Source organism: Psittacula echo (genome assembly GCF_963264785.1).
Source record: "Psittacula echo genome assembly, chromosome: 6".
Lineage (NCBI taxonomy): Eukaryota > Metazoa > Chordata > Aves > Psittaciformes > Psittacidae > Psittacula > Psittacula echo.
This window is the reverse complement of record NC_137743.1, coordinates 53,041,944-53,066,638: the sequence shown is the minus strand read 5'-3', so window position 1 is coordinate 53,066,638 and position 24,695 is coordinate 53,041,944. Positions and strand designations below refer to the sequence as shown.

At 45.1% G+C, this 24,695-nt stretch overlaps 2 protein-coding genes across 2 annotated transcripts in view; both read left to right on the top strand.

Annotated features, from left to right (window-relative positions):
- Positions 1-6,297: 6,297 nt before the first annotated feature.
- On the top strand, positions 6,298-7,884 carry SLC18A3 (solute carrier family 18 member A3; the record flags this gene model as incomplete). Its single annotated transcript, XM_080621061.1, has 1 exon — positions 6,298-7,884. One exon carries the CDS (start codon positions 6,298-6,300, stop codon positions 7,882-7,884), a length of 1,587 nt encoding a protein of 528 aa, XP_080477187.1.
- A 5,136-nt stretch (positions 7,885-13,020) lies between these two features.
- CHAT (choline O-acetyltransferase) overlaps positions 13,021-24,695 on the top strand; it is a gene marked incomplete at both ends in the record, with an annotated part of 28,857 nt that continues 17,182 nt past the window's right edge. Inside the window, 6 exons of the mRNA XM_080622184.1 lie at positions 13,021-13,083; positions 15,102-15,293; positions 17,463-17,581; positions 19,013-19,066; positions 21,640-21,820; positions 22,820-22,997. Coding sequence (XP_080478310.1) covers positions 13,021-13,083; positions 15,102-15,293; positions 17,463-17,581; positions 19,013-19,066; positions 21,640-21,820; positions 22,820-22,997 — 787 coding nt within the window. The remainder of the gene's footprint in view (positions 13,084-15,101; positions 15,294-17,462; positions 17,582-19,012; positions 19,067-21,639; positions 21,821-22,819; positions 22,998-24,695) is intronic.

Below are 24,695 nucleotides of genomic sequence, written 5' to 3'. Positions count from 1 at the left end.
CAGCTCTATTCAAAAATACCAAAGGCTGCTTTGATAGATCTAAAAGCACCAGCAGGAGCCACTGCCCTTTGTACCTTGCTAAGAAGAGCCCCCAGCTGACAAGGTCCACATAGACCATATGCTGCTCTGAAGCCACACTGACAACAGAGAACTCAGCAGACACATGAAGAGTTAAAAGCACTATGAAACACTACCTTCAGTCTTCTACATCCACCCAAAATCTTTCACTGACAGCTCACACCAAGAGGGGCTTCAAACAATCCCAACCTAGGATTAACATCACCTGAGCCCATCCTCCCTAGCAGCACAAGACTCAGTCTTATACCTTTCTGAGGAACCAGTCACAATTGCATACCTAATGTCCCTTCCTAAATTTGTGTGGATACCAATCCTACACATCTGCAAGTACCTGCAAGGTGCCTTCAGCCTCTACTGATTTTACCTATGTTGCAAAAAAGAAGCATTTTCTCCCCTTGTTCTCCAGTGTTTTCAATGCTTCAAAAAGCCACAGCCATTCAAAATGTTAAGGCAAAGGATGAAATGTAACTTCTTACAAACAGAAGAATGCAACTAGAAGAGATGGGCAAGACCAGTGCCAAATTCTGCCACAGCCACATTTAACATGCTATAATGTACACACATGAGTAAATACATTAGGCACTGAGTAATTATTTAGGTTTATCTTTTCTGCCTCTCATAAGTTACATAGAAAAGTAGGATCCACTACAACACTGTGCTGTTTGTCTCCAGGCACTAATGCCTATTTCATACTTTACTCAGAACTGCCTCTTTTGCAACAGTTTTGTAGAAAGGTATGACAAAATTGCTAGATGCCAGAGCTTTTCTTGACAGTGAAATTTCACTGAAATAGTACGAAGATACAAGCTGGCTTGTATCCTGTCACTGGGTCATGCCACATACAATATATCCTGCAAACACATTTTTAGTTCTTCGCAAAGATATTTGCCTCCCCATTTAAGTAAAACATTCATATTCAATTCATTCTGCTTGGGACAATGTTGACCACTTTACAGATTACCAAACCAAAATATCTGACAGGTGATTTGAAATATCCTTCTGCAGCCAGCACCAGGAGAATGCTCAACATGATAGAAACCTACATTTAAACTGTCAGCAAATCAGATTGGCAATCTGATGCCGTTTTTAAAGCAACAGAAACTATTTGTGAGTGTGTGGAAGATGTGTTTTCTGCTGTCTTAGTTCTAAGAGGCTATTAAGCAATGAGGAACTAATGAGAAATTTGATTTGGGTTACAGCAAAGCCATAAAAGGTGAGAAGACACAAGTGGCTAGTGGGGAATCAGTAGCTTCAAAACATTTTTTCAGCTCCTGCTCCCTGCAAAATTGGATGAGAAACGAGTGCCTGCATGAACTTGAGAGGTTTTGGAACAATGATAAGACTATGTATTTTTACAACTGAAAAGCTGAAAAACAGGGTAACTTGGAGAAAAGATTATATTTTTATGGTTGGTTGGAGAACATTTTGACAGGCTTCCTCAAAAGAGCAAAGGACAAAAATTATGCTAAGGTACTAGGAAGAGAAGCAGTCATTGGGAAGAACAGGATATTCACAGATCTAAAAGCTGCTTCTTGTATCTCAAAGATAGACACCATTTGTCACCCTCATCTAGTCTGGGACTGACAGAGCAAACAGTTAAAGGATGTAAAGAAGATATGAGGGTGGTTTAAGGTGATGCACATAGTAAACATAGGCATAGTGGGAACAACACAGGAAAAGAAATTTCAAACTGAACATTAGGAGACTGTTCAAGCCAGGAATTTTATTGGACAACTAAGTATTCTCCAAGGGGAGAAATGGAAACTCCATTCACTCAGCCATTTATAAGTAGAGACATGAATTCGCCATAGAGAATACCCTGTACCGTCAGAGCTGGAAGAGACACTATAATTTAATTGCTCTCTTTTACCTCTAACAGAACAACTATTACAACTAACAAGAACATCAACTATTGCTAAAGATAACATAAGCTTAGACATAAAGTCTTGTATTACTTTCTCTGTTCTCTTTCTCATCTATTTTTCTCTCCCTCTCTAAGCATTATTGCCAAAAAGTGAATAAAAAAAAAAAAATACAAAAAAAAAAAATAAAATCCCTTTATAAAGAGCAGTTTTTCTCATTGAGCACAGCTTTTACAGAAATGGTTTCATGTGCAGTTCCCATCTTTCATCACGCCTCTATCATGCATCAAGTTTTGACAGAAAATTACAACAGACGCTGTCTCCCCTGAAGGCTGTGCCTGGTGGCTATTCCCAGTAACATCAGAAGCACCACTGGCTGGAGGGGGTAAGGCTTGTCCAGACAGTGCTGCCAATCAGCCCTGCCCAGCAGGAATCTGAAGTAGGACTAGGAGCACTGAGCCCTATCTGGCTTTCCCCTGCATGGTGCCACTGCATTGTGCCACCAGCCATGGGATTTGCCAGCCCCTGCGAGGACTCCCTCTTTCCTCTGCTTTCCAAAGCTCCTGTGTGTGCTTCTGCCTGCACTCGTGTGTCTACCTGCCTAGAGAACAAAGATTTCAGTGCCCAACAGGAAGGGCAGGAAGCTACCACTGACCTACAGGAATATGTGTCCTGCATTTTGCTGAGGCAAAATACCAGTACTTTCTCAATAATTCCGCTCATGGCAATAATTTATTGGTTTCTGTTTGACAAACTGGCCATTTTGTGCACAAAAACGCTTTTGAAATGAAGCTGTTGAAAACAGGCTTTACCTTCTATCTCCTCTCTTTTCCTCCGCCACACTGCTAAAGATTATAATGTACTTGTCAAACTAGGTGAGCCTCTCCCATTTGGCAGGATCAGATTAGCAAGTCTTTTAATCAGAAAGTAAAACCAGAAAAGAAACACGTAATTAGTTTAGTACTAAGTGCTAAAAAGTTTTGCCATATCCTTAAGAGGACAAGTTCACTATTGCAGGCATTAAGTACTCAGGCTGTTAAGAAAATTAATAATTTGCAGACAGGAGGAACTCTAACTTTCTGACTCATTGTGTTTGGACTCCTCATAGCAAAAAGTTTTTCTCCTCTGGAAGAACGACTCCTAAGGATGCATGATAATGTAAGTCCGTTCCTGGCAGCAGAGTGCATCACGACACTTGCTGTTTCTCTCTCTCTTGCTGTAAAATCACCCTGATACAGCATCAAAAACAACTGTCATTCCAAAGTGCAAGGACAATCAATTCAGCAGGTAGCAGGACAAGCAAGCGCAGATTGTACACAGGTCATTTTTTCTGTTTAACTGCTCGGATATTTATTTTGCTGTTTGGAGAGAAACCTCTCATTTTTCCAAAATTCCTAGCATAGGTAGGTCTTTCTTTTTAATGTAAAGAGAGTGTTAGAAGCGTGACCAACAGGTCATACTAAAGCCCACTTTCCTCTCACATTCCACTTAAACTGATGCCACCTTCAAACATGTATATTTATTGCTTATATGTGTTATATATTTTCTGTTGTTTCTGAAATCTTAAAGATCCTAAATGCAATTTCCCCTTCTGGGTCCTGGGCTTTTGTTGGACTTGAGAATAAATTCCTCTCCATGGCAAAACAGTCATCATGGGCTGCATTTTCCTCCATCTACAGCATCTAGAACAAAGAAAGTCATAAAAAGTCCTAATGCACTCAACTCTGCTCTTTATACAGACCTAAAATCTTCTCTATCTCCTTGACATTAACAGTGGCTTTCTAAAAACACGTGTTCTGCACTGGAGGACAAATGAAGTACATCACCACCTCCGCATTCCTCCTCTCAAACCAAGTAAGTGTCCCATCTTCTGGGCTTTGGAATGAAAGTACAGAATTCTAAAAGTTGTCTCATCTCACCCTGAAGTCTCTTCCCAAATATAATTATGAATTTCTAAGGCAAACACCAGGGAGCCTTTTTTCTTTTTACTTTAATTTACTGTGGGTCCATCCATTTTGACCACATTTGAAGGTACATTTTCTCCCCATTAGTTCTGTCTAGTTAAAGAAGCTCACATAGCAATGACGCATCTCTTGCAGATAAAGGGTATCTGCTGATTTGATTTACTAAGAAGGCTAAATTTATTATGCAACATTTTACAAGTATAATTCTGCTTTCCCTTGATGGTAATAAATTCGATATCAGCTCCCTTGAGACAAGAGAACCAGTCCCTTTATTATCCAGACATGACCCCCAGAGCCAGATTCCATTTTAGAGACGGGAAATGACCATATCTCTGATTAAAAGGGAAACTTTAATCAAATAAAGTGCCTCATCAAGCAAGAGCCAAGATTCCAATAGTCCTGACTGCAGCACAGCAAAGATCCAAAGTCGTATCTGCCCCAAACCCATTACTGCTTACTGCAAACGTGATATCCATGCCAAACAGTTTACCTATCACCCTGGGAGCTGCTCCTCCTGTGCCCCTAGTCCCTGCAGAAACACGTTCCCAGGCTGCTACCCCAGGGTCTGTTTGAGGAGCCAGGAGGATGGGCTTTGCAGTGGCTGGTTGGGGGTGGGAGGGGGGTTCCTAACAAAATCAGTCTGGCAGGTGATGTTAGCCTGAATTATGCAGCAAGTGCACCAGCCATGGCCTTCAGCTCAGGACCCTTCCAATAAGACCCCTCTGTTCTCTATGACACTTTCCTTCTACACTCTGAAATGATCTTTTAAAGCTTTTAGGATACTACCTTATTTAGTGTCTCAGGTCAAGAGCTTGGTCCCTATCATCAGTGGCATATTTCTGCAGTTTCACAGCAGAGGTAGTAAATGAGTAATAATGGTAACAACGACAATGCGGATGTCTAGGGGTATTATTTCAAGTGTGCTTTACGAGTCCGTTTCTGTGTAAGCACAACTGGATCTGTATGCCGCTCCACGCAAAAATCCATCTTAAAGTCTTTCTGGCCATCTAGACAGCTTTCTTGCAACAGAGCAGGATACAGTGACTGACAGATAAATCATCTCCCTTTCAGCTGTGGAAGCCCAGCTATGCAAGCAAATGAAGGCACCAGAACTCCACATCTCCCTAGGAACTGCTCAGCTGAGAGATCCAGCTATTTCGTAAAGCCTTCTGCCGACATCCTCTTGGATCAGCCCACGTACAATTTCTGCTACAGGAGCAATGATACTTGCCCTCTGCTTTATGCCGGCAGTATCCTCCTAATACCAAAGCCTCTGCACCAACTGAGGCTCTTTGTTCTGCAGGGTCAAAAGCTGCAGCTCCGTCCCGGCAAGATGCAGGAAGTCTGTAATACCACCGTGCCTGAGGATTACTTCCCCGGTATTTGTCCGAGCGTTAGACACACAGGCACGCACACAAGAAGATGTTTACTGTGTTGCGCTCCGCTTTCTACTGCAGCTTCAGTGGTCTTCTGAGTGGGAGCGCTGCCACCGGGGGGCACACACCGCCTGAAGAGGGGCAGGGCTCAGCCGGGCCCTGTCTCGCCCCGTTCCCGGTTAGCCCGAGTACCCCCGGGGCGTCCCCGCGCCCTGGCCCGGCCACGCCGTCGGGGGGTATCCGGAGCGGCAGAGTGCGCCGGGTGCTGGCGCCAGCCCGAGGGTGGCTCTCGGCCTAGACGGCGGCAGCCGGTGGAAGCACAAGGTGCCCGAGGAGGGGGCGGTGGTTTCGCTGTGGTCCCGGCCCGGGGCGGAGGGACCTTTGCAGGTCGCACCTCACGGGCGCCGAGCCGATCATCGCCGGCACCGGCAGGCGAGCCGGGCTAGGGGCCGCCGCTTTGGGGCAAATGCGGTTCAGGGATGCGAGGAGAGGGAGCCACTGCCCGCAGCACCCGCGGGTACACGTCTTGCCCGGCCCGCTGCCCCTGCGCCGCCCAGGCCCAGCGGGAAACGACGGAGCGCGGGCTTCGAGAGGGTGCCGAGAAAACCGGGACCGCTTCCAAAGCAGCGCCGTCGGAGCAGCGAGAACTATCGGCAAGCCCCCGCCGCGCGGGTGACACCGCCTCCCCACCCCTCCCGGCACACCCCTGGGGCGAGCAGGGCCTGGGGCACCCCCGCCCGGCAGCCCACTTACCGCGGCCGGGCAGGGCTGCCGGCGCGGTACAGCGGGGCGGGGCGCGGAGGGCGGGCGGGCGGCGGGGCGGGTGGGGTTTCCGTGCGCGGCACTTATTAGTGTGGTGATGGAGGACCGGCCCCTAGGAGCCCCGTCGCAGCGGCGGCGCGGGCAGGCGGCGGCCGCCGGGAGGTGAGCGGCGGCGGCTCGGGCGGCGGGGAGTGCGGGGCCGCCCCGGCCGTGCCCCATGCGGGCGGCGGCGGGGCGGCAGCGGCGCTGAGGGCGATGTCGGAGGTGGGGGGTGCGGGCCGGGCGCGGGCCGCCGTGGCGCGGCTCTCGGAAGCGGTGGGCGAGCGACGGCAGCGGCTGGGCACCGCCATGGGAGAGGCGAGGCGCCAGCGGAGGCTGCTGCTGGTGGTGGTGTGCGTGGCGCTGCTGCTGGACAACATGCTCTACATGGTCATCGTACCCATCATCCCCGACTACATCGCGACCATGCGCGGCGGGGGGGCCACCGCTGGCCCGTCCGCGCCCGCGGGGGGCAACGGGAGCGGTGGCGGCAACCGAAGCCTCCTGCCCGCGCGGTACCCGCCGGCCACGGGGGGCAACGAGGACGTGCAGATCGGAGTGCTGTTCGCCTCCAAGGCCATACTGCAGCTGCTGGTGAACCCGCTCAGCGGCACGCTCATCGACCGCGTGGGCTACGAGATGCCGCTGCTGGCAGGGCTGGCCGTCATGTTCCTCTCCACCGCCACCTTCACCTTCGCGGAGAACTACGCGACGCTCTTCGCGGCGCGCAGCCTGCAGGGGCTGGGCTCGGCCTTCGCCGACACCGCGGGCATCGCCCTCATCGCCGACCGCTACCCCGAGGAGCCAGCGCGGAGCCGCGCCCTGGGCACGGCGCTGGCCTGCATCTCTTTCGGCAGCCTGGCGGCCCCCCCCTTCGGCGGTGTCCTCTACGAGTTCGCCGGGAAGCGGGTGCCCTTTCTAGTGCTGGCCTGCGTCTGTCTCCTCGATGGCCTGCTGCTCCTGGCCCTGGCACCGCCAGGGACTGCTGCCGCGCGAGCCAACATGCCGGTAGGCACCCCCATCCATCGCCTCATGATAGACCCCTACATCGCCGTGGTGGCAGGGGCCCTAGCCACCTGCAACATCCCCCTGGCATTCCTGGAGCCCACCATCGCCAACTGGATGAAGGACTCCATGGGGGCCAGCGAGTGGGAGGTGGGCCTCGCCTGGTTGCCCCCCTTCTTCCCCTACGTGCTGGGCATCTACATCACGGTCCGGCTGGCTGCCGCATACCCCCACCTCCAGTGGTTTTACGGGGCTCTGGGCATGGCCATCATCGGCGCCAGCTCCTGCCTGGTGCCAGCCTGCAGGAATTTTGGGCAGGTCATCGTTCCCCTCTGTGGCATCTGCTTCGGCATTGCCCTGGTGGATACAGCCCTGCTGCCCACCCTGGCCTTTCTGGTGGATGTGCGCCACGTCTCTGTCTACGGCAGTGTCTATGCCATTGCAGACATCTCCTACTCTGTGGCATACGCCCTGGGGCCCATTGTGGCCGGCCAGATTGTGCACACCATGGGCTTTGCGCAGCTCAACCTGGGCATGGGGCTTGCCAATGTGCTTTATGCCCCTGTCCTTCTCTTACTCAGAAACGTCTGTCAGATGAAACCTTCCCACTCGGAGAGGAACATTCTCCTTGAAGAAGGACCTAAGGGACTCTACGACACCATCAAAATGGAGGAGCATAAAGGCATGGGCAAAAGCCTCCACCCAGCGGATGGGATGGAGGAGAATGGCATGAACTCGTACCGCAGGGACCTGACCGGGGTGTCTGAGGAGGACTCATCAGACTATGAGTACAGTTAGGTTCCCCAATGCCACCCAGCATGAGGATCAAGGAGGGGCATGGGGGAGGGAGGGAAGGGGGGGGGGGGAGTGTTACCACATCATGTTTCTGTACTGACGTGCAATATATACAGTTTAACCTTTGTCATGATGTAATGGCTTTCTTCTAGACTTATTTCTAATCGGTATTTCCTTTAGCATTCTGGCAAGGTGGAGGAGGTGGGGAATGGGGGAACAATCCTGAAGAAAATTACCTGGATAATCATTGGCATAAATCTAGGCAGGATCCTTCCAAAAAAAACAAACAAAAAACCTAAACAAAAACTATGAACAAAAAAACCCAACAGCCTCATAGCTGAGGTGTAATTGTGCAAAGTTTTCTCAAGCTGAAGCTGTGTGTGACATACTATATATCTCTGTACAAAATAAAAGCAGAAAAGTCTGTGTAAAATTTCGAATGGTATATTCAGGGACTTAGTAAATCTGGTGTACATATACTTAGATTTTCAGTTGGTTTCATATATTTAAAAAGAGCAACAACTATCACAATGTCTTGTTCTTCCTTGGAATAAACTGAAGTATTGTACTTTTTTTTCTCTCTCTTGTGCTGCTCTCTGGTAATGCAGTAGGCTGTATTATGTTGAAGTCCAAACTACGAGAATAATATGATCTGAATAAATAGAATTGAAGATCAGTTGTCTTTGTTTCATTGTTGAGGGCTGCTTGAGGGAGGGAGCTGGTTGTAACCCCTCATTGTAACCCCTGCGGTAACAATTCCTCGTAACACAAACCTCATCGGTTACCAGAACTGCCCATGAGAAAACCCCAGTACAAAATGTTCTCATTCATTCTTCAAAACATATGTTTTGAAGATCCAAGCAAACAAGATCGCACTGTAAACATGCTATCCATCACCTATAAACAGTTCCTTGTAGACTCACGTGGATTTACTTTTAATTCTCACAATTGTGAATTTCATTTTTCGAATATTCCAAAGAAATGGCATTACCAGCAGTTAGAGACACAACACTGGAAAGCACTGCTGAAATGCCAGCCCAACTGCCATGTGCTCACTTCAGTGTAGCCGACAGGGATTAAACAAAACAAAATATGGGTGATGTGCTTCATTCAGACTGTGCAAAAAGTGGAAGCCTTCGATCCAACTACAATGGAACCAGAGTGCATATTTTGCCCTGTAAATTTACCTTGAGTTAAAATAAAATCGTTTGCTTAAATTCCTGACTCACTAGGAAACAAAATAAATTACTTTCAATATCGGGGGGGGGGAGGAATTATTGAAACGGCCACAGCATGTATTGAAGCGCTTCCACGCGTCCCCGGGGAGCTGAGCGCCGCGAGGAGACGCGGAGAACCCGCCGCCGGCTCCGCTGAGCTCCGCGGGACGCGCGGCTCCCCTGCCGAGTCGCAGCTCCTCCACCGAGGCGGTAGCGGAGCTGCTCATGCGGCGCAGAACTCATGAGAGCACCGCGGCGGTGCTGCGGCACGGCGGGGTTGGCGAAAGAGGCATGGCCAACTCGGTGGTATCTGAGCCCCGCTACACCGAACCGCAGCCGCCTCCTGTGCACTAAGAGGCAACAGCGGCGCGTCCTCCGGACCACCGCCCCGCTCCCCCCCCTGCACGGTCGGGTGCTACTGCCGCCCTTGGGCTGCTGCTGGCGGTAGGGCAGCTCCTGCAGAGCCCGATCCCCTCCTGGCACCTCTGCCGCCCCATCATGGGTTACCGCCCCTCTTGGCCGTAGTGCCGGTGCAGCCACAAGCAGTGCTGCCCGCCCCGTTCGGCCACGGAGCTTTCAGGAGCCGCAGAAGCCCCACGACGACACCGCTCGACTCTGGCGACAGCCCCTGTGGTCACCGAGCGCTGTAACCAGACCGCGCCTCTCGGGACGGAGCCGGCACGGAGGGCGAGGAGGCTCCGGTGCCCCCGCGAAGCACAGCCTGCATAAGAGGCACAACAAGAGTGGTACGGCCCCAAGCGCGGCCAGCAGAGCCTGTTGCGCCCGGCGGGAGGGGCGGGGCGGGCCGGGCCGGGCGGGGCCGGGGAGGAGCCAGGCGGCGGCGGCGATGAGCCGCGCTCAGCACGCCCTCGCCCAGAGGCGACCTGGCTGCTGAGGAGGCGGCGGTACCTTGGACAGAGGCACCGCGAAGCGCAGAGCGCGGCTGGAGCCGCTCCGGAGCGCCTCGACGAGCAGGTACGGACGGGCGGGCTGAGCCTCCCTCCGCTCCGACGGCGCGGCTGCAAGTGCCGGGGAGGGAGAGCCGCGGGTCTGAGAGCGAGGGAGCGGGTGCGGAGGGTCCCGCGGAGCAGAGAAGGCTCCTCTCATCCCCTCGCTAAACTCCGCCGCGCCCACGGGGCAGCCCCGTTGCCGTCGCCGCCGCCGCGGGTCCCGCCGCCACGGGCGGTCCGGGGGAGAAGAGACAACCCCGGGGCGGAGGCGTGGAAAGGTCTCGGGGCACGCCGGCAGCTCCGGCGGAACTTAAGGGCTCCCCGACGGGTCCCGGTGCTGAACGGCCCGCGGGAAAGCTCACGGCAGGCGACAGGGCGGCTCCGCGCTCCTCTCGTCATGTCAGCGGACGCAGCAGTGCACGCTTCACACGCGTGTTGCTTCTAACGCATACATGCCTCAACTTTAGTATCGATTCCTGAGAACTTTATCTTCCTGGTAACAGTGAGAGCGAGGATGAATAGATGAGGGCTGATTGTAATGCCCCAACAACGTTGTATCCCGCAAGCTACCTCCCGACTCCATGCTGTGTGGAGAACTCAAATATAAGCACATGGGCTTATTTCAGTCCCTCTCTGCTATCTGCTTACAGGGAGATCAGCGCCTTTTGTTGTGTGTTTGAGCTGCTGCTCTGAGCTGTGGGGAAGGCCACCCAAGCTCCCCAGCCTTCTGTGACTTGCTGCCACCCTGCTAAGATGCTTACCCCAACCCTCTACTAAGCCAGCTGTAAATAAATCCAGTTAGGATTATCTTTTTTGCCTAATAACTTTCACAATGCACCTCACAGCCATCCCAGTGAGCAACTTTGAAGTAATCTTGAATTTCTGCAGGATTTTCTCTTGTGTCAGTTTCCTTGTCCTTTAAAGCAAATACAGGATTGGCCATGATGCTAAGCTGGCAGCAGTTGAACCAGAGACAAAACCTCAGTTCATCTGCATGACAGAGAAAGGTACAGTTCAGGCTACTCTTTATCACACTGATTTTACAGATATACAAGTCTGTTACTAGCAGCATTTCCCACAGACACAGAGCCAGTATGGAATTGTAGTCGATGTGACTTCATAGTGCAGTTTGACAAAAATCATAAGGAAAGAAAACCAAAGTCACAATGAGAAGAACACCAGAAGTATTTTTCCTTCAGAGGAATACAGTTTTAAGGGCTCTGAAGACAAAAGGGCTTCTCTCTGAGCTGTATTTGAGTGCAGGTGGAGAGCTGAGGCCAATCCATAAACTGGGCAAGCTACAGTCTTCCATGAGTTATAGGACATGCCCATCATTTGACGTGCTTTGAGCCTGTGTTGCTTGGAATAGAGCACACAGCTAAGTGGTGAGACCTGTGTAGCACATGAGAGGGAGCTGAGCAGCACAGTGGGTTAATGTGGCCTCTCCATGAGGGAAGTGGTCTCTCACCTGGGTTGAAATCGTGAGCAGATGACAGATCAACACGAGTTTGCTGTGCGGCTCATTGCAGAGCCCCAGAGACCTTATGCAGCCTTACACAACCTACTTCACAGCACATGGCCCCACTGGCAGCCAGTGCAGGACAGGGAGAGGACAAGACCAACACAAGGTGTCAGTGACCACATACACATTGGCAGAGCCACACTGAAGCCACAAGGTTAGACAGCTGATTCATCAGGAGCGGAATAATGCACAGCCCTCCCCACCCATCACTGAACAAAACGTTCATACACTGTAAGTTTTTATCCAAATTGTACTTAAAAACTCCTACAGAAATAATTCAAATATCTTGAATGTGGGTTTCAGAAAGGAAATTATTTTCAACCTAGTCAGCACGTCTTTTTTATTTTTCATGCACACAGTGCAAACTACTTAAATCAAAAACAAAACAAAATGAAAAAAAAACCAACCCAAAACCTGTGATCTGTCAAGACCTGACTGAACACATAGAACTTACTCTGCTTCAGCTGTACCACAGAAACTGAAGGACAATCATTTGGTGTGGGCCTGCTGTATCAAAAGAAATATGTGTGTCATATAGCTTATATTCTTGTATAGAGAAGGCATAATAAGCATCTTTAGAAGTGAAAACCAGGATAAGCATACCACCAGAGAGACACATGTGAAAATATTTGCTCTGTCACAGATGATTTCTGTGACTTTTGTCAGATTAAGCCATCTCCTTTATATGCTATTTGGAAAGACTGCTATGTGAAATGTCTCAAATGCAGGGCATGCCACCCCTCCTGGTCCTCCTGCAGCCAGCCTGCCAACCCAGACCTGTGCCCCAAAGCACTGGCACCCCACAAGCTTCTAGCCTTCAGGGCAAAGACATGCCTTCATCAAGATCCTTCCCATAGCTTCCACATCTTTAACACAGAGATGACAGCAACTCACTGTGCCCATGGAACCGTGCAATGACAAATACATTTAAAGGCTTTCATGGTGCTTTCATGGAAAATGATAAATAGAGGACATACAAAATCCTTATACAGAAAATAGCAACCTTACTATTACCTGTGTCGACATAAGTACATTCAGAGATGTCACCTCCTTCCTCCAGCTAACATGTAACAGTCATACAAAGCATGCAGATCACAGCACAATGCATCGTGAAATAAATTAGAGTGACAAAATACACCATGCCAAGAAGGGACCATTTATCATCAGACAGTTCTGGATAAATAAATTTATAGCGAAATGAAACAAACAATGTCAGATCAGTCTCCACAGGGCTCAGTTCAGCTACTTTTGAATGTTGTACTTCTCTTCAGCTTTTTCTGTGTATGCTTGTGCAGGGAATACTCCCTGTGTACATTTTCATTATAAATGATGGATACTGACTGGACTTTAAATCTCTTCTATTTACAGAACTGAGGCGTGAGGCTCCCTAAGTGCCCCCAGGTGGCTTCAACTTCTGTCCTCAATAAAAGATATCAAAAGAAATGCAGGAATGCCTGTCCTAGACAAAAACATGCAGAAGAAGGAGAAAGATACATGCAGTAAAGATGAGACAGTAAGTGACTGTTTCCGGAAAAACAAAACAAGAAGGAGAAAAAGGGCAAAAAAAAAGATTGATGATAAATGACTTCACAGCTTCTAATGTTTTAAATTAATATAATTATTGTAAACCAAGCTCTGCTCTAGAGCTGATTTCTGCATTTCAGGGAACACTAGTTATGTCGCAGCAGTATATAGTCAGGAATCTTGATCTAATGTTACTGGGTGGAACTAGGTGACTGCCACACATCTCTTCTAACCAAATACATATCTCATAACCAAATACACTTTTCCTCACAACAGCCAGGGAAGGATTCCAGAAAGTGAAATATTATTGCCCAACAACAGCAGATATATTACTACACAATCAGCGATAGCATGTAATTATTTCTTAATAGTACAGAACTATCAAACTATCACATGATTCATTTTTGAGCTGCTTTAAAAGATGCTGGATATGCGTACACCTGTGAGTAGCCAACCCCTCGGGTGTAAAGCTTTATTCCTAAGCAGAGTTATGAACTGCACAGTAACCTTACCCAAAAAGACAGGGCCAAAGCCAGGTATCAAAAAAACTCCAACTATTTGGCATATCTATTCCCACTGACCAAGAAATCAATGATAGAAGAGATATGCCCTTTCAAACGTAGCTTGAAACTGTATAATTACTATTCTTTTACTTCTGAGATCCAGGATGCATTACAGGCTGAACTGATTTGCATTTCCATTAATAAGAGGTAATCCTATTATACTTTCTGTAAGTCTCTGAAATTTTTGGTTTCTAGATAGGGAAACATAATGCAGCACTGACTTTTCTGTGGATGTCAAAAGGCAAAGCTGGTATTCGAGCTCAGAGGATACCCACTCCCTGACTTCTCTTTAGAGCGCTCCTTTTACCTCTCTGCATGCACTAGCAAAGGAGTTTGCAGCTAGCCTTGATCTGAGCAGCAGGTGGGATTAGGTGACTGCCAGACACCTCTTCCAACAAAAATCACACTATGGTCCTGCAATCCTATGAAAATGAATGTCTACTACATCAAGAGCTAGTAAAAATATCTGAGCTTTACCTGATTTAGGAGACAAGCACAATCAAATTAGAGAAATAAACCCTCCAGAAGTTTATGGTCTACACTACTTTCTAATGGACAAGCACAGCTGAATTAGATGACAATTTCTCAACTGTGAGACATGTCCACCAACCTGAGGAAGCATGCTTAGAGCACAATGCTTTCCTGCTACAAGCAAGATAAGGACAAAGCAAATATGAGCAGAAATGCTTTGTCTTGAAACCTTCTAGGAGGGTTCCAGGCTGGCCAACAGCAGAGGGGTTTGGCAGGATAAAGCACAGGTTTATTTAGGATTGTATGTAGTCAGTACTAATAAACAGATAGACCTGCATGTTTTCTGTTTCTGCAATTGTATAGTCAATCATATTACCAATCAGACAAGTATTTTACCCCCAGTTTTACTGATCACAAGCTAAACACACTTATTTACTAATGAAATTGATAAATAATTGTAAATTAGTAAATAATTCTATGATTCTATTCTATGAAATGCCTTCTCTTAAGGCATTATTTTATTATGCTGTAATTTATTTGGAGACTTCCAAGAGTCTAGCTTTAGACTATATGCCTGCATTATGCCTATTTGCCTGTTTGTCCTAGGATTCCTAAACACTTTTACCAAGGAATATTCTCTTGTTATCCACTAGTTTCCCAGACTATCCATTTGAAGCTCTCCTTGCCTACAAATAGAGGAGAGGTGTCATTGCTTCAGGATTGCATACAACTGCATACTGTGTCCTAAAATTCAGGCACTTGAAGACCTAATGAAACTCTACTGAAGTCACACAATTATTTGCACTAATCAAGCATCTCAACTGCTGAAACAGAATAGATGGATTAAAAAGGGGATGCAATAAATTAATAACCATCAGAATAAAAAAACAAAAAAGGAGAAAAAAGATGACTATTTAGGAACAAGTAGAATTACTTGCTAATATCTCTCTTTTTTTTTTTTTTTTATGATTAGACAGTGCCAAAACTTCCAGTCCCACCACTGCAGCAGACCTTACGCATGTACCTGCAGTGCATGAAACACTTGGTGCCAGAGGAGCAATTTGGAAAGACCAAGGTCATTGTGGAGCGGTTTGGAAAGGCAGGAGGCCTGGGAGAATCCTTGCAGCAAATGCTGGAGGAAAGAAGGGAAAAAACAACAAACTGGGTAAGCAAATGCAGATGAGAAACATAATTGCTGTTGGATTATGATCATTTACAAACTCTTTGTGATGTTCTGTATGTGATCACTGCTTTCTTTCCATGGGTCAATGCTAACAGGGGTCATATCAGATTCTACCAAAGGGAGTGAATATTTCAGACATATTAGGCTAGAATTTTCAAACGATGTCAAAATCCATGTCTTTGTTATGTTTTTAGATCGATGGTTTGTTGACATAAATGAAGGAATTTATGCAAGGTGCATGCATGCAGGAGTCAGCTCTACCTGTAGGAAGCACTGTATTACATCCTTTTTGGATCTCATTTCTTCCTTTCCTTTAATAAAATGATTTAGAGTTTTTATTAAAATGAAAAATGGTTTCTGATAGAGCTATGAAAAGCACCTTGTATAGCCATCTACCCAGAGCTCTGATCCAGTCGTATTATTCTGGAATGGAATACTTCAATATAGGAACTACTGTTTAAAAATGAAATTATTATTTGCCATTCATTGTCACACCATACCAATGTAGTTACCCTGAAGTATTTATTTCACTGAATATACACACACAGGTATACACACACACCATGCTGAGACCTCAGCCTTTGAAAAAGTCCAGCTTTCTGCTTCTCAAGACAGGAAAATTAAATAAGCCACAGATAAAGTAGATGTTACCATTCCACAAAGCCACAGTTCATCCTGCCTGCATTAATCATGTTAGAATATGGCAACTGAAAACTAGAAACACTGGATCTACTGAAATTCTTCCATCCCAGCAAGGAAGAGAGACACTGAATTGTTTAATGGGTTTAGTGAAATCCTGCAGGCTTACTACTGATGTCAGTAATTGTGATTCTCCCTTAACTTTTCAGTTGTGACTCGCAAGAAAACTGCATCAAGTTGCTGCTATAGTCAGAAAAACCGGCTACAGTTCTGACAGTGCTTTTGTTTTAAAAGCAGTGCTTAATTTATGAACTACTTGTTGTCACAGTCTGAGGGCTCTCCCCTAAATGATACCCAATCTCATTTTGTTATTCTGATCATAGAACTTCATGGTTTTGATGGCTAAATTAACCATCACTTAAATAGTGCTCCAGGAGAGGAAATAATGTTCTAGGAGACAGCTGTTCATTTAACCACATATACCATGAAAATTACAGAAGAAGGACATATAAGCATTTTGTGAAATGTCCCAACATTAAATGCCAGTTATTTAAACTAAATACCTGATTCTTAATATGAACTAGAAATGTTTCTATTTGGGATTTAACTTGCCAGGAGTACAGCTCTAGCCTGTTCTCCTGAAGACTCCAGAGACGGTGGGGGAAGCATCTGTTCTAACAGCGATGAAATATCTCAGAGGAAAGCTTTTTCAACTGATGCATGCATTCATAATTATTTTTGCATAATTTCATTGTTGTTTATAGTTTACCATATGCAAAGCATTCCAGCTAAACTCAGGCAGAACATTTGATCTTTTTATGAAAGCCTCCATTTTCCAAACAATCATTCTTGAAGCTCTGCTCAGACATAAAGGAATGCAGTTACTGTAACGCCTGTGTTTTTGATAAAAATGGTTAGAAATTTAGGTGTGTCTGTCTGGGTCGAGCATCAGCAATCTGCATTTGTGTCAGTGGACGCAGAGAGAATTCTCCACGGGCCCTATCCACATCCCAGTATCTGCAGGACCAAACCATTAAGCTCAGGAAATTCTTTTCCCACTGTCTTGATACAAGATGGTATCTGATAACAACAGAGCATCTTGGCATCATTGGCAAATATTTGAAGCCCTCTGAGGAAAGCCATCTCTAGTAAAATTCTGTCCACTTCTTAAATCTATCCCAGTTATTATTCAAGAGTCAGCAGTTAGCGTGTTGTACTCTTTTTTTTGGTTGTAGAAAGAAACGCACATCAGAATACCCAAGCCACCACAATATGGAGCCTGTTTTCTTTTTAATGGAACACACTGTAAATTGCTATTGATTGAAAAACAGGATTATGGAATTGTGGCTGATTTCAGCTGAGTTGAGGTCACAGAGCCCAGACTGAAAATGCTCAGCAGCTCCATTAATCAGAGCCCATGCCTGACACCGGGAGCATCACTCTTCCCTCATCCCTGGACTGCCTTTCTGCACATTGTTCATGGCTTTAAGATTTCATGTCCCCTTCCCTTAGGTGTTTAACTACTGGCTGGATGACATGTACCTCAACAACCGGCTAGCTCTTCCGGTCAATTCCAGCCCAGCAATTGTCTTTGCTCATCAGCATTTCAAGGATGTAAATGACCAGCTGAGGTAATGTACTACAACTTTGCAGCTTTTGCTAAATGAAAGGTTATTTTAAATGTACTTCTTTTGCAAAAAGACAATCAACTTTCATTAAAAAATAAGGGCTGTAACCATTAAATGATTTCCTACTAGGTCTGCTGAATAGCATCAGTAACCACTTTCTGGTTATCAGTAAACCCTTTCTGGGGTTACTCGTACTGATATTCAGAAATGAAAGGGTCATTACTTTTACATTTATTGCATGAAAAAAAAATGCCATGTGATTTATAATTTTTTTAAGGAACTTTTGCAAAGTTTTCGTTGTGTAATTCAAGGAAATCATTTTGCAATGGAAAAAATAAATACTAATTTCTGACACACTGTTTAAAGGAAAACAATTTTTAACATGCTGTCACTATGACCTATAGGAAACGGAAAAGGTCACACTGGCATTAAATTGTCCCTCTTAGGTGCCTAAAAGGGCACCAGAAACACAGGGGATTTAAGAATAAAAATTCAGAAATCATTCCTCCCCAAGAGCACTGCTTTATTCAGGCCCATCTTTCCCAGCCCTGAACTGACCTTTCTCCTTTGAGCTGTTGTGGCCAATTACAATAGTTTAAAAAGTTAAAAGGTAAGCAAGTAGCCAAGCACAGAATATACCTCTCCAGATACCCTTAAAACAGGATTCCATTCTTCAGCCTTTGCCAAAACATTTTCTCCTTTTAAAACAGCAAACCAGATCAGATCTACCCTCACGTAGTGCAATTTTCCTCTTCGCTTTTAGCACTCTCTAGCTGCTCATTACTGAAGGAATTATCTGCATGTGAATTTATGCTATTCTAAAACAGGCAGAACCTTGAAGCCAATGTGTTATTTTAACATTTTGCGTAGACAGCCAATGTATCTTTCTACTTTAACTGTAAATGCTCCCATTCATTACTGACTAAATTTATTGTGCACACGGCTTTCAAAAGACTTCCACTTTACATTTTGTAATGCACGTGCTTTAACAAGGAAATATTTTTCTCAGAGCCTCCTGTTCAGACACAGTGCAAATGGGCAGTGTCAGGAAATAATACACCTGTCCACAGCTCTGCAGAAAGAATATCTGCTTAGGACAGGAAGTACTCTAATAAATTGGACAGCTTAGGAGTATTGATATTGAAATTCTATTAAATATTCAGCCTCTGCTCCCATTCTCTAAATAAATGCTTTCAGGTTTCCTCCTGTGGTAGTCTGTTTAACTATTTGAAGGGACCATCTCTAGGATTTTGTATTTCTCTTGACATGAATTAATTGGGTTTTGGGTGAGGCCAGGGGACTCTTTTTGCCAAGCCAGAAGGCTTTTTCTCCTTATCCTGTCATCAATCATTCAGGCTCTCCTCTGTCTCTCAGAAGCAGCCCAGTGTTGCCAAATAACAAAAGACTGATGTCATTTGTATTTGCTACTTGCAGGTTTGCTGCCAATCTCATTTCAGGAGTGCAAGACTATAAAGCTTCACTGGACACGTAAGTAGCTTGGAAGGAGAGCTGCTGCCTGAGTATCCACAGGGCTTCTGACTCGAGGGTGCTCTAACATGCTCAGAGTTAGGCTGCGTTGTACCTTTCTACCATTTGGAAGGGCTGGGGCTCCAGCATGCTTCAGGGCAGGTGCCTCAGCAATTTTTTTAGGTTCTTTCTGCTTTATTACTGCAATCTAATAGGTTGGAGATGGATCATTTTTGACGCCTGGCAGTCATCAGTCCAGCATGCACAGTGCAGCCCAAAGAACACACACAATCTGCCTAACCGAGCTATTGAAAACACACCAGAAGTCTGTGCTCTCCACACACAAAGAGCAGCAGCACTGTGGTTGAACAGCCTGCACATCTCCCCTGGAACCACTGATCTGCCAGCAGAATGAAGCCTTACCACAGTTAGGCTGGCTCAGTGGCTGGTAAAAATAATAAGTTACTTGTGCCATTGGTATTTTCTGTATACAAGAACAGGGGAAATCCATGGTTCTTGAAACCATGTAGCTCTTAACAGCCACTGCTCCTCAAAGAAAAGAAACAGTGGAGAGCCAAGCACAATGGATGCCACACTATATTAGGGAAGAAGCAATTCTTCTGTCTGGAAATACAAAAGGCCTACGTGATATGCTTTAACCAATGCTTATTTGGATGAGGAAGGAAAAGTCCGTGTTCAAACAACAAAGTCCCTATTATCAATGAATTAGATAAACGAAAGAAGAAGAGGCTGTTTGATTTTTCAATTTCAAAAGTCTGACAGCTATTCAGAAAGTATAGAAGAGGTACTTATTTAAGAACATGTGCTTTTGTCCAAGATACACCATGCAACTGCATATACCAGTACTTGCACATTGTGAAGTACCAGTGCCTACTAATGCAGTTCGCTGCATCTTTATGTGACAGCATCTGAGATGAGAGAAAGAAACCGCATTGCTCAAACAAAGGATAATTTAAATTCTTACTATTCTGACCTTGCTACTTTAGATCCAAAGACTTCTGTGATCAGATTGGCCTACCTTAAATCTATAATCATTTAAATCCTCACTACTGTGTCCTCATATTGTTAGTACTGTTTGCTTATCACCCCTCCTATATAACTATGAGGACACCGTAACTGTAACATTTTCAGTTCCTTGTTGCTATTAAGGACTTCTACCAGTGAGTGTACTGTTAGCTCCTTTTGGATCATCCCACATGCGGATGTACAATACTCCAGTCCAAACCCAGGCAATTAAACTAAAACTTTTAGATTTAACAGTGCAGATATTCCATGCAGTTGCCAGGAATAAGATTTCAAACAAAGCTTAAATTGCTCACATTAAAAAGTTGTAAGGTCTTACGCAGACATCTCCTAAATCAGTACTAGATTTTCTGGTGCCATTAATCAGTCAACACTACCTTTCTTAGCTGCTATAATTACAGATTGTCTTATCTAAATCCACCATGCTATTCCACTAATTTTGATCATTATAGATGCTCTTTAAAACTCTGTTAAATGTAAGAGAATTTCTGCATTATGCAAAATGTAGAAGAACACTAATAACCCTGTTTTGCTAATAAGGAACAACTACAAAAAAGCACCTGTACAAGGAAATAAGAGTTTGAGAGCCAAGAACTAAAGCGAATATCCCTGGTTTAGAACTGTAAGTTCCAAAGAGACAGTTAAACAAGATAAACTATCGTAAAACTTTACCCTGTGTCAGCTGTATGTATTGTGTGTGTCTTTGCCCTTGTCCCTCTCCAGCAGGCTGGAAACATAGTCCTCTTTTGCTAAGGGAAAAACTCAACATCACAAGATCTTCTTCCTCCTATAATCTTGGCAGCCTCTCCTGAACAACAGCACCATTATTTACTGCGGCAATGTCAATGGGATATTTTAGAATCCATAAAAAAGGAAAGAAAGAACTTACCACAATTATGATTCTTTTTTTTTCTGTATTTCTGGCCACTAAAGAAGCCTTTTTAGTTGGATTTTTTCACATGCCTTCCAATAAAAAAGGAATAGGTTTTCAGCATGTATTCCCCCTTAGGTCTAAGTAAGGGTTAGCACGTAAGTGAAGCTCTGTGGAAAACAGAAATGCCCTCTGTATTGCTCAGTCATTCCTGTTCACCAGGCAAGGCCCTCTCACACACCCCCTAAGCACCCTGCACAGAACACGGCCACCATGACCTGCCATGAATTTCACCAGTACTTTTTTTCCAAGGTGCTATGTCTTTTCTACCTGTTTTGCTGACTTCTGTCCTGGCAAGTTTCCAGAGTCCCATCTAGGCAGGTTTCCCATGCACACTGCAAAGCTGCCTGTGACCTGCTATTCTTTCAATTTCCACTAGATGATAATGCAATTGCTTAATGAATATGCATGAAGCTGCCAGGAAAGATGTATTTAACTTTGGCATGAGAATTAATCTATTTCCCTTATACTGTAATCTTGTTTTATTATTCAATTTGTGTTGTACCTGATCTAATTGTAACAGAACAAAGGACAGATTAGATTTCTTTTCCTCTCTGTCTCTCTCTTCCCTCTCTCCTCCCCCTTTTCCTCTGGCTTTGTTTTTCTTCTCTCTCTCCAGCCACGTTTTACCTGTTGATTTTGCTCGTGGACAGCTGTCTGGTCATCCTCTCTGTATGAAGCAATACTATGGGCTCTTTTCTTCCTATCGTCTTCCAGGACATACCAAAGATACCCTTGTGGCCCAGAAAAGCAGTGTAATGCCAGAACCAGAGCACATCATTGTTGCTTGTAACAACCAGGTAAATGAGCGTTCTCTTTTTGTACCTTTCGCAGTACATATTTCTTAGATTGCTTAAATTCACTGAAGAGGAGCCTAATCTCATCCTTGTTTAGAAACACAATTACCATGCTATGTACGAGCTCACTTCTTAACCAAGCATTTGCTGTCAGTATTTCCAAAAGATGCTTCTGCAGCATTTTTGTCCTTAGCCCACATTATGTTCCAAGTACAGTGATGCAGAAAGGAGGAATGTGGCAGAATGCATTTGCTTTCTCATTCTAAAAAACATGCTTATTAACAGAGATGAAACCACAGAGAAAAAAAAAATCTTATTGGAGTGCATTTGCTGGAAATGCTCTTCTCTTGACAGTCAAGCATTGGCACACAACACATGGCATATATGCCACCATCCCATGTAGGGGGACCTTAGCTATACCTGAAGAAGATTGCCCAGGTGCAGGCAGAAGTACTGGAACAGTAGAATGAACCTGCCCCAATCAAAAATGCTGTCAAGCAGCAGCGTATATTGGCTAGGCAGAGTACCTTATCGCCCAGCTTGGCATTTGTGGTACTGGAGCCATGGCTACAGTTCCCCTTGGAATGAAGGAGTAGATTCCAGTGCCCTCTTTTCCAGGAAGTCCTGTTTCTCACTGCAATGGGAAGTTCTCTAGATTCTCTAGGTTATTTTTAAACAAATAATACCATGGAAATTATTCACATCCTTCCTGATTTTATCTCTTCAGGGCTTTTTAAGCTTATTCAAATAAGGTATGTTTTATTTGAACTTAATACACGGTGTAAATCCCTTGTAGCAACCAGCATTACAGTGGTGTAAAAACACAGGACAGGTGAGCCCTGGGCCAGTCCCCAGTGTTTATGTACTCCGTTATCTGCAGGCCTGGCTCTCCAGGCAGGACTTGAGCATCTTAACACCTACCCAGGCGAAAGCACGATGTTGGACCAGTAAGGGTCCAACCCATCTGTGACTGTTCTTCTGACTTCTGTCATTTTTTTGCAGTTTTTTGTTTTGGATGTTGTCATTAATTTCCGTCGTCTCAGTGAGGGAGATCTTTTCACTCAGTTACAAAAGATAGCCAAAATGGCAGAGAATGAAGAGGAAATGCTGCCTCCAATTGGCCTGCTGACAACAGACGGAAGGACAGAGTGGGCAGAGGCCAGGACAATCCTTATGAAAGGTTAGCAGCAGCAATTCCAGCTTTCTCCATCATCTTCCTCCTCTTCCTCCTCACCATCATTGCCTTTCTTTGCTGGGAGTGAACACTACAGCAAATATAGGACTGAATGTGCAACCTCACTGCTGAATTTTTCTAGCAGGAGGAAATTCAATACCTGTAAGTGTTCAGATGTGTGTTGCCAGGGAATCAGCAGAAATGGTTTGACCCTTTGGCTGTGTATGTTTAAGTGTTACACCATGTATGTAGCTCTCATTCCATTGTCTGTTTTTCATCACATAAATTACATTACATCAGATTGTGTGATTTGTCTCTTTCTTCATATCCGTTTTGTACCAATAGGAATGATGGATCCTCTTAGCTTTTGGCAACTATTTTTCATCTCCTGGACTTTTTTCATCTCAGCTAACAACGTCATCTACAAGTTAACACCTATTGAATCTAGCTGTATACTCTCTCTAGTCAATAGAGAAAACCAGAAACTACTAGGGTTGATTAGTCCAAACCTTAAGTAAGTATCAAGAAAAGGTAACACCAGTTACCCTCTGGGGATAGTTCTCTCTTTCAACAACAGGCAGCATTTAGCGGTCTTGGATTCTGGACTTGAATGCCTGACTTTGAAACAGATGAAAATTAAGAGTGGGATTAGTCACCTGTATCACATCACACCTTATATATTTTACACTGAGGCTAAGTGATATAAATGCCCTCTTTTTGCCATTTTAGATGACTTACATATATATTTTTCTCTCCTGAAAAAAAGTTAAGTCATCTTTTGCCCCAGTTCATCAATGCTACAGAAAATATTGCTGGTTTACCTATGCCCTGGAATATATAAGAGTTGCCAATAGTCTCAAAATATGTTTACCATCCCAAAGAAGATCTTTCATTTTCTTATTCAAGTTTATCTGTGCTAATAATAACTTTATATAGAGAAACACACAGACACACATAGAGTCCTAGCACTATTACATGGTACCAGTCTAATCTTCAGGCTTTCCCCTCCCCTTTTAAAACAGTAGAGAAAAGATTCCTTATTATAGCGAAAAGTGAGAGAAATCCTAGTCATTTGTATTCATGCCACGCTTTTAAGTAAAACTGAATACCTTGAAAACTGCAAGAAAATCATCTTTGTAAACCTGCATCACCCTAAAGAAAAATGACAAAACGACAAAAACTAGCAGAACCATCTTTGTAGTGGTTTTGGATTGCCTGGTATTTGCCAAAATATTCATTTTAATGAGGAAGAAAACCAACTCGGTTATGCAGCTGAAAAAAACCTCAGATTCTGAACTAGCAAATATCACAGCACTGTGCTGTGGGCCTTCTCTAATCTAAGCAGGAATCCCATCCTAGACCACTCATACTAGCACAGGTCCTCTATACAGTATAATGCATTATTGCTACGCATGGATACATGATTATTAACAGCCCTCTTTCTTATCTGTGGCAAAATGTTCATAGAACTAACAGAGGGAGAGAAATGCCTCTAGTGAAGAGCATGAGGTGAAGGGGTCACTACAACTGTTCTGTATGGGGCAGGGAAAGAGAAGATGTTTTGGGACAGAGAAGATTTATACAGCACTTTGCAGACATTATGAAGGAAATATATGTATGGGCCTGCACAAACCTTAAAGTAGAGGACAGGTCTTCAAGGTGAAGAAGAAGAAATTGTAAAACCCCAGCCGTCACTGGTTTAAG